The sequence below is a fragment of the Triticum urartu genome, chromosome 3A, assembly GCF_056163025.1.
Source record: "Triticum urartu cultivar PI428250 chromosome 3A, HENAU_Tu73, whole genome shotgun sequence".
NCBI classification, from domain to species: Eukaryota; Viridiplantae; Streptophyta; class Magnoliopsida; order Poales; family Poaceae; genus Triticum; species Triticum urartu.
In genome coordinates, this window is record NC_141875.1 from 739,561,047 (window position 1) to 739,571,584 (window position 10,538).

The window sequence follows — 10,538 nt, forward strand, 5'->3', positions numbered from 1 at the left end:
CACTGGCCTAACATTGTAGAACGGTGACATTCCTTCTCAATGTTAGAGGATCCGGTTCCCAGCGACTGGTGGTCTTCAAGGGTGCACATATTCAAGGGGCGGAGTTCAGATGGCTCTTAGTGGGGTTTTTGGGCTGGCAGACATGTCAAATGTCCCAACTCTCCTGAAACCTTCCACGAGTTTGGTTCCGGTAAAATAACACGCAAAGAACCAGAACACACCACAGGCACATGATGATTTCAAATCATATAGGATCCAATATAGACGATTCACGGTTCATATTACCAAGAGGTCTGCAACAATGATCAAGTCTCACAACATCAAGTGCACTTTAATTTAGGCAACAGAACAAGACTCATTACACCTCCACATAGCTAGGCAAAGAACGAAAGCAGTAGACTAAGAAGGCAACAGTACAGCATTCTTCTTCCCGAAGACAGACAGGTATAAAGGAAGAAATTTCTTAGCGCAGCCTCCTGGCCTCCCGCTCAGACTCGAGCAGGGTGAGGATGTCCCCCTCACGGACGGGCCCCTTGACGTTCCTCATGATGAGACGGTTCTGGTCATCCAGGAACTTGACTCTCACCTGGGTCACCTGACCCCTCGACCCCGTGCGGCCCATCACCTTGACCACAACCGCGAGCTTCACCTGCGTGTCCATGCTGCACAAACCATCGCAAAGGATTGATTGCATTAGGCAAAAACCATCAGAAACAACTAACATTCAGATGCACTTTCAAGCAGAACAGCTAGTGTACATACAATTCCATTGCACTTGAGATAGATCATACAGGAACATGTCTACTGCGTGTTGCCAGAATACATGAAAAACAGAAGCTGAAGAATGAGCTGACTGCAGGCAAGACTGAGCTTAAACAATCAAGGGAAGTGATCAGCAACAGTACGAAGGCTCTGCCAGACGGTGCTCTGAGCCGGCTGGACACATACAAGAAACTAGAATGACTCAGTCAGGTCCCTATGTGGCTGAGCCTCGTCAGTCCATGGTTTCGCTACTTATAATAAGGCCTGATGTATTGCAGATTGAGTGTCCACAAGCAATGTGGTCTAAATATCCATGCCACTGCAATCTACAGCAGTGACCCTGCTTGATCTTTTGGTGCATTTGTTACCACATTCCATTTAACTTTTTACTGAAATGTGATTCAGAAACAATGCAGAGTTGCCTCTGTTTAGATGCAAGCTAACTTTCAGAAACGTATCATTTTCAACCGCATATGTTCACTGGTTCAGACTTAATAACATGAAGTATCAATCAAGCTGGGAGCTGAGACCTGAGAACTAGGCACTCAAATTTCTGCACTTTACTCTAGCCCCCTGCATACTGCAAATCAAAGAGCGCGCACACAGATGACCGGCACCAAGTCGAGTTCAAGAGACGCTGATGCCTATGGTCGCCGCCGTCCAAAGATGGCTCCAACAATAATTACGTTTTACACAGAATAAGGCCCGATTCCTCCTCTATACTATACAAATCTTCAGCAAGAACCACCCCGAGGCATATTTCGAGATCTAAAGAGTAGCTGCCAATATCGGCACAAAACTAGGCACTGGAAGCGGAAGATGAAACAAGCATCTCTCAGAATCATCAGTAGTACGCATCAAACTAGAAATGCCGGGAATCTCAACTAGCAATGAAATCAATCACAGTAACTAAATCGATCCAGCACAGAAAACGAAACCGACAGGTCCGTATAGCCGGCCGTGAGGAGGCGTAGGGGAGGGATGGAGGAGGGGATAGGAACCTTTCTTCGGCTGTTGGGGATGGGACGACGGAGGAGGCGGCGCAAGCTGCTTGTGCTACAACGGACGGAGGCGGCGGCGCAGGGAGGGGGGAGAGAAGAGAGGGTGGAACCCTAGCGCTCGTCCAATTCTTATACGCTGCCGGCGGCCTTGCAGAAGATTGGGTTCCAGGGCCGGGTCGCTCGTGTGCTAATGGGCCTAAACCAGCGCGCGAGACAACTCGACTGAAAAAGAGCGAGCGGGCGTACATCAATTTTTTTTCGAGTTGTTTCCCTTTCATCTATTTAAAAATCATGAATTTGATATATAAAAAAATATTCAGGAATTTAAAAGTTGCACACGGATTCAAAAGATTGTTCACGAATTCTATTTTTTCTGAGAACTTGAAAAAAAGCATGAATTTAAATGTTCATCGTGAAAAAAAGCATAAACTTGAAAAAAAGCATGAAGTTAATCGCAAATTTGGATAATCATCGTGGATCCAAAAAAAACTCCATCGATATGCAAAATGTTCATGAAATCAGAAAATGTATGCAAACAAATTTTGTAAAATGTCAACTGTTTGAGTTTTCAAACATTATTTCTCATAGTGATTAAAATTTGAAAAAATAATGTTCATCTGTTCAAACAACTTTTCAAAAAAATCTAAAATTATTTTCATATTTCAAAAAATGTTCATGAAAACCAAAAACTACTCGCAAATTTGGAAAAATCTTCATGGATCCAACAAAAACTCCATGGATATGCAAAATGTTCATGAAATCATAAAATGTATGCAAAACAAATTTTGTAAAATGTCAACTTTTTGAGTTTCTAAACATTATTTCTAATGCTGAGTAAATTTTTTTAAAAATGTTCATGTATTCAAACAAATTTTCGAAAAATCTAAAATTATTTACATATTTCCAAAAATGTTCGTGAAAAACAAAAACTACTTGCAAATTTGGAAAATGTTCATGGATCCAAAAAAATCCATGGATATGAAACATTTTTCATGAAATCACAAAATGTATGCAAACAAATTTTGTAGAGTGTCAACTTTTTTGAATTTTTAAACATTATTTGAAATTCCGAGTAAAATTTTGCATATCCAGAACCTTCTTTGGAAAATGCACACACTTATTGAAGAAATGTAACCATTTTTAAATTATAAATTATTACTGAAATTTCAAGTAATTTAAAAACTGAATATTTTGAAAAAAAAACATGGACATTTTTTCTAAACACAAGATTTTTCGGAAAAGAAAACATTTTTTGAGGTCCTGGACATTTTTTGGATATTTTAAAAACAAATTCAAAAAAAGAACCAAAAAAGAAAAATAAATCAAAGAAAACAAAAAATTAAAACCACAAAAAGAACCAGTAAATAAATGAAAAAAAACTTGGCAGGAACCGTCTAGAATATTCAACCGATAAAACCGGATTGGACCCCAAACCGTTCCAGCTAATCCCTCCCATTTGCCTCTTATTTCGCCAGCCCAACTTGGACGATGAACGGGCGATTGGACGGATATCTGTCGCTATACATAGGAAATCACTAGTTAAGAGTTGCCCATTGCAACTGTCACTCTTCACCTTCTCAGTTGCTGACAAGTGACACACTACATGTGCACCATTTGATCACAATAAACATAGGCCATGACATTTACAGCTGAATGCAATCGGAACAAGGGGTGTGATACACCCATCCTGAAATCCTATAGAAGTACATCAATTTGGCACCTTGTACCAGAAATAAAACCCGATGTCCCTAACTCCCTATGATTATAAATGTCGGGAAGAGAATATGAACTATGATATATCTTTTTTTTTATTTTTTGACGTATATCTTTCTATCCTAATACAAGGCGATGCTCATGCGAACGTTTCAGAAGTGGATACCTAAGGTAAAAAAAAAGGGGAGTTTCCTTGAGAAATTGGCACATCTGGAAGAAGCTAAAAAATATGTTCCAATGATTTACATATGTAGGTATCTCACATGAAATTTGTTCTAACAACCAAATAAGTTATTTAAACTTCAGGTTGAGGATTATCTTCCCCTTCTCACCCTTCTAGCTTGGTTCTCATACTACTTTTTTTCCTGTAAAACAATACTTCCAAATTGGAGTACCAAAATACGAGCAACAATATCAACAAATCTAAATTCTGACGCATTAGCATATTTGACATGAATAAGTAAAAGAAAAAACTATAGAGATGCAACATCAGTATAGAAGCTAATACATTTAACATGTATATTTGCCTGAAAAAACGAACCACCATACATCCTTTTTTGCAAAAATTATCACGATCTATTATCAAAATTTCACTAAAAATACAAAGCACCTCAAACATATGAAATAATACATCGCGATTCTGAGACCACCGAATGACCACTAAAACCGCCAGAACTAGCAGCCGACGCCCCACTATCGCTGCTCCCCTATTGGGGTCAACTTGACCTTGAAGATGACAGTTGGGAAGTCTATGTATACATGTCCCTAAGGACACCATACATCACTATAAGAAGATGCTATATCAATTTATTTCTATGTGAGAGATGTTATAAACGTGTTATTGTCATTTGTGACTAATAGTTTCTTAATCTTTAACATTCAGATGTTAATAGTTACTGATAAATAAATATCTAGGAGGAATATAATATAAGAACAACATAATCATTTTACTATGGATGATTCTCTAAACAAACAATGTGAACACTTCATTGTTATCACCCTAGTAGAAAACAGGGCTTTGGTCCAGGCCGGCTCAGCCCATTAGTCCCGGTTCAGTCCAGAACCGAGACCAATGTGGGTATTGGTCCCGGTTCGTGAGCCCAGGGGGGCGGCCGGGCCACGTGGGCCATTGGTCCCGGTTCATCTGGACCTTTTGGTCCCGGTTGGTGGGATGAACCGAGACCAATGGGCCTCGCTCCTGCCCCACCACCATTGGTCCAGGTTGGTGGCTTGAACCGGGACCAAAGGCTCCCCTTTAGTCCCGGCTCATGCCACCAACCGGGACCAATGAGGTGCCTATATATACCCCTCGCTCGCGAGCAGAGCACCCCAGTGCTCTGTTTTTCTCTGGCCGGGGAGGAGAGGGCTTGGTGGTGCTCTAGCTCACCTCCTATGCACACAAGGTGTTCGATGGAATGCCCGAGCCACACTACTTAAGCTTTCTCCTCTCCAAGTTCGACCTCCAAGCCCCATTTTCCATAATATTTGTCTAGGTTTAGCGGTCCGTCATGCCCCGTCCCCGTCTTCACCGCCGTCGATCACCCGCGCCGAGCTCATCGCCGGCACCACCGTGGTGAGCCTCTTGTTTTATCTTCTTTCTTAAAGGAAAAATATTCTTACTTGCATGTTTACATAGATACTTGTATTATTTTCTTACTTTTATTATTGCATCTTATATAGTGCGATGGTTTTGGTATCCGCCCCCGTCGGCCCTCGTCCTGTCTATGATTCGGATGTGGTATATATATTATCTTTATAACTATTGGTTCATTTATTGTTTATGAAAATTATGCCGACCAACGTGACATAGATATTATTTATGTAGGATGTATGTGAATCGGAAATGCCAACCGACCCTATTGTCGAGAGGTTAAATTTAGTTGAAGAAGAAAACAATTTGTTGAAGGAAAAAATAAAAAAAATGAGGAGGAGAAGATGATATTGGAGTTGCATGTTGCGGATGTCGTCGATGATCACAAGATCAAGATGGATGCAATGCGCTTGAAGATTAGAAAGATTAGAAAATATGTCATTGATACCGAGGCTTGGTATCATTATGCCGTTGGATCAATTGTTACCTTGGTTGCGATTATGATCGCATTTGTTTTCGCATTGAAATGTTTTACATAGTTTCAATGTATGGTTTAATTAATTAGATGCTCTGGAGAGCTATATGCTGTTAGATGAGAACTATGTATGCACTTTGGTTTTAATGTGATGATGAACTTCTATTAATTTGGACACTTAATTATATATAATGCACGCAGATGAACCGGCAATGGATGTACGGTGACAGACACACTCGCGAGTACATTAAGGGCGTGCATGAGTTTCTCGAAGCGGCTGAGGCAAACAAGCAGAATGGTTTTATGTGTTGTCCATGCACTGAATGTGGGAATACGAGGTCTTACTCTAACCGGAAAATCCTTCACTCCCACCTGCTTTACAAGGGTTTCATGCCACACTATAATGTTTGGACGAGACACGGAGAAATAGGGGTTATGATGGAAGACGGCGAAGAAGAAGAGTACGATGACAACTATGTGCCCCCTGAATACGGTGATGCTGCAACGGGGGGAGCTGGTGAAGATCAAGAGGAACCAGACGATGTGCCCAATGATGCTGCAACGGGTGAAGCTGCTGAAGATCAAGAGGAACCAGACGATGTGCCCGATGATTGTGATCTCCGCCGGGTCATTGTCGATGCAAGGACGCAATGCGAAAGTGAAAAGGATAAGCTGAAGTTCGATCGCATGTTAGAGGATCACAAAAAAGGGTTGTACCCCAATTACGAAGATGGCAACACAAAGCTCGGTACCGTACTGGAATTGCTGCAGTGGAAGGCAGAGAATGCTGTGGCTGACAAAGGATTTGAGAAGCTACTGAAAATATTGAAGAAGAAGCTTCCAAAGGATAACGAATTGCCCGATAGTACATACGCAGCAAAGAAGGTCGTATGCCCTCTAGGATTGGAGGTGGAGAAGATACATGCATGCCCTAATGACTGCATCCTCTACCGCGGTGCATACAAGGATCTGAACGCATGCCCGGTATGTGGTGCATTGCGGTATAAGATCAGACGAGATGACCCTGGTGATGTTGACGGCGAGCCCCCAGGAAGAGGGTTCCTGCGAAGGTGATGTGGTATGCTCCTATAATACCACGGTTGAAATGTCTGTTTAGAAACGAAGAGCATGCCAAGTTGATGCGATGGAACAGTGAGAACCGAAAGAAATATGGGAAGTTGAGAGCACCCGCTGACGGGTCGCAGTGGAGAAAAATCGAGAGAAAGTACTAGGATGAGTTTGCAAAGGACCCAAGGAATGTATGGTTTGCTTTAAGCGCGGATGGCATTAATCCTTTCGGGGAGCAGAGCAGCAATCACAGCACCTGGCCCGTGACTCTATGTATGTATAACCTTCCTCCTTGGATGTGCATGAAGCGGAAGTTCATTATGATGCCAGTTCTCATCCAAGGCCCTAAGCAACCCGGCAACGAAATTGATGTGTACCTAAGGCCATTAGTTGAAGAACTTTTAGAGCTGTGGAATGGAAACGGTGTACATACGTGGGATGAGCACAGACAGGAGGAATTTAACCTTAAGGCGTTGCTGTTCGTGACCATCAACGATTGGCCCGCTCTCAGTAACCTTTCAGGACAGACAAACAAAGGATACCACGCATGCACGCACTGTTTAGATGACACTGAAAGTATATACCTGGACAAATGCAGGAAGAATGTGTACCTGGGCCATCGTCGATTTCTTCCGACCAACCATCAATGTCGAAAGAAAGGCAAGCATTTCAAAGGCAAGGCAGATCACTGGAAGAAGCCCGCCATGCGCACCGGTGATCACGTGCTTGCTATGGTCAATGATTTACACTACGTAATCTTTGGAAAGGGTCCCGGTGGACTAGCTGTTCCGAATGACGCTGAGGGACACGCACCCATGTGGAAGAAGAAATCTATATTTTGGGACCTACCCTACTGGAAAGACCTAGAGGTCCGCTCCTCAATCGACGTGATGCACGTGACGAAGAACCTTTGCGTGAACCTGCTAGGCTTCTTGGGCGTGTATGGGAAGACAAAAGATACACCTGAGGCACGGGAGGACCTGCAATGTTTGCACAAAAAAGACGGCATGCCTCCGAAGCAGTATAAAGGTCCTGCCAGCTACGCTCTTACGAAAGAAGAGAAAGAAATTTTCTTTGAATGCCTGCTCAGTATGAAGGTCACGACTGGCTTCTCGTCAAATATAAAGGGAATAATAAATATGCCAGAGAAAAAGTTTCAGAACCTAAAGTCTCATGACTGCCACGTGATTATGACGCAACTGCTTCCGGTTGCATTGAGGGGGCTTCTACCGGAAAACGTCCGATTAGCCATTGTGAAGCTATGTGCATTCCTCAATGCAATCTCTCAGAAGGTGATCGATCCAGAAATCGTACCAAGGCTAAGGAGTGATGTGGCGCAATGTCTTGTCAGTTTCGAGCTAGTGTTCCCACCATCCTTCTTCAATATCATGACGCACGTCCTAGTTCATCTATTCGACGAGATTGTCATCCTGGGGCCCGTATTTCTACACAATATGTTCCCCTTTTAGAGGTTTATGGGAGTCCTAAAGAAATATGTCCGTAACCGCGCTAGGCCAGAAGGAAGCATCTCCATGGGCCATCAAACAGAGGATGTTATCGGGTTTTGTGTTGACTTCATTCCTGGCCTTAAGAAGATAGGTCTCCCTAAATCGCGGTATGAGGGGAGACTGACTGGAAAAGGCACTCTTGGAAGAGACTCAATAATATGCAGGGATGGATATTCTTGGTCTCAAGCACACTACACAGTTCTACAGAACTCTACCTTGGTGACCCCGTATGTCGATGAACACAAGAACAGTCTGCGCTCCAAACACCCGGAGCAGTGCGACGACTGGATTACATGTGAACACATCAGGACTCTCAGCAGTTGGTTGGAAACACGTCTCAGAGGTGACAACACTGTTTGTGATGAGTTGTACTTGTTGTCCAGGGTACCATCTTTGACTGTATTGACTTACAAAGGATACGAGATAAATGGGAATACATTTTACACGATCGCCCAAGATCAAAAGAGCACCAACCAAAACAGCGGTGTCCGCTTTGATGCACCAACCGAGAGCGGAAAGGACACATATTATGGTTACATAGTGGACATATGGGAACTTGACTACGGACCTGATTTTAAGGTCCCTTTGTTTAAGTGCAAATGGGTCAATCTGTTAGGCGACGGGGTACAGGTAGACCCACAATACGGAATGACAACAGTGGATCTGAAAAATCTTGGGTACACTGACGAACCGTTCGTCCTAGCCAATGATGTGGCACGGGTTATCTATGTGAAGGACATGTCTACCAAACCGAGAAAAAGAAAAAATGAGGAAGCGAATACATCATACGATGAGCCAAAGCGCCACATAGTTCTTTCAGGAAAAAGGGACATCCTGGGAGTGGACGGCAAGACAAACATGTCTGAAGATTATGAAAAGTTTCATGAAATTCCTCCCTTCAATGTCAAGGCTGACCCAAGCATCCTGATAAACAATGAAGATTATCCATGGTTACGGCGCAATAAGCAAATGACACAAGCGAAGAAAAAGTGAAGACTTTCTCCCGCAACTATTATGATGATACCATGCCAACTTTGTAACACACGAACATGCTACCATTGTCCGTTTTGTACATGCACATGCTATGTGGGTGAAATTATGATACCATCCCAACTTTCAACTTTTTAAGAGTTCATTTGAAATGCTTTCATGTCTTATGGTTCGGCCCTCGTAATACCATGACCATTAGTCCCTGGCCCATGCCAACTTTCAACTTTCTAAAACTAATGGCACTAACAGAAAGTTTATAATTTTGCTCCTCGGCCCTGGCACAAACCGGGACTAAAGGGTTGGTCCTCGTTGCGGGCAGAGTTTAGTCCCACCTCGCCAACCGAAGGGGGCTCCCACCGGTTTATAAGCCCTTCCCTCTCTGCCTTGTTGAGCTCCTCTCAAAGTGAAAATAGATGCCCTAATAGAGAAAAGTTTAACCTAAATTCATAGTGAATTTCTCTGAAATTCATACAAATTTACTAGGAATTTAGGTCGAATTTTCTCTATAAGCGCATCTATTCTCATTTTTTTAGTAAGTTAATCACAAACTTGTGATTCAAACAATTTTCAAAGAATTCAAGTTTTACCTATTCAAATTTGAAAACTAATGGCACTAACACAAAGTTTATAATTTTTCTAAAACTAATGGCACTAACAGAAAGTTTATAATTTTGCTAACCTAAAAGCAAACAGAATTAAAAATTAAAGCAAAAAACAAAAGAAAATAAATAATGCAAAAAACAAATAAAAAAACAGGAAAAAACTATTTTTATAGTAAAGTTAATCAGAAAATAAAGTAAATAAAGCAACAAAGAAAACAAAATAACTAAAAAAGTGTTTTCAAATTTGAAAACTAATGGCACTAACAGAAAGTTTATAATTTTTCTAAAACTAATGGCACTAACAGAAAGTTTATAACTTTGCTAACCTAAAAGCAAACAGAATTAAAAATTAAAGCAAAAAACAAAAGAAAATAAATAATGCAAAAAACAAATCAAAAAAACAGGAAAAAACTATTTTTATACTAAAGTTAATCACAAAATAAAATAAATAAAGCAACAAAGAAAACAAAAAAAGTAAAAAAAGTGTTTTCAAATTTGAAAACAAATGGCATTAACAAAAAGTTTATAATTTTTCTAAAACTAGTGGCACTAACAGAAAGTTTATAATTTTTCTAACCTAAAAGCAAACAGAATTAAAAATTAAAGCAAAAAAACAAAAGAAAATAAATATTGCAAAAAACAAATCAAAAAAACAGGAAAAAACTATTTTAATAGGAAAGTTAATCACAAAATAAAATAAATAAAGCAATAAAGAAAACAAGAAAACTAAAAAAGTGTTTTCAAATTTGAAAACTAATGGCATTAACAAAAAGTTTATAATTTTTCTAAAACTAAAAGCATAAAGAATTAAAAAATAAAGCAAAAAAC

At 40.9% G+C, this 10,538-nt stretch overlaps 1 protein-coding gene across 1 annotated transcript; it reads right to left on the reverse strand.

Annotated features, from left to right (window-relative positions):
* Positions 1-249: 249 nt before the first annotated feature.
* On the reverse strand, positions 250-1,922 carry LOC147982517 (small ribosomal subunit protein eS28). The gene is made up of 2 exons (XM_087514440.1): positions 1,764-1,922; positions 250-662 (listed from the first exon to the last, which is right to left on the reverse strand). The coding sequence occupies exon 2, from the start codon at positions 659-661 to the stop codon at positions 464-466; it is 198 nt and encodes a 65-aa protein (XP_087370566.1). The 5' UTR covers position 662; positions 1,764-1,922; the 3' UTR covers positions 250-463.
* Positions 1,923-10,538: the final 8,616 nt, after the last annotated feature.

Excerpts from the sequence above, each read along its gene's own strand:
- LOC147982517 (XM_087514440.1), bottom strand. The coding sequence starts at position 661 with ATGGACACGCAGGTGAAGCTCGCGGTTGTGGTCAAGGTGATGGGCCGC.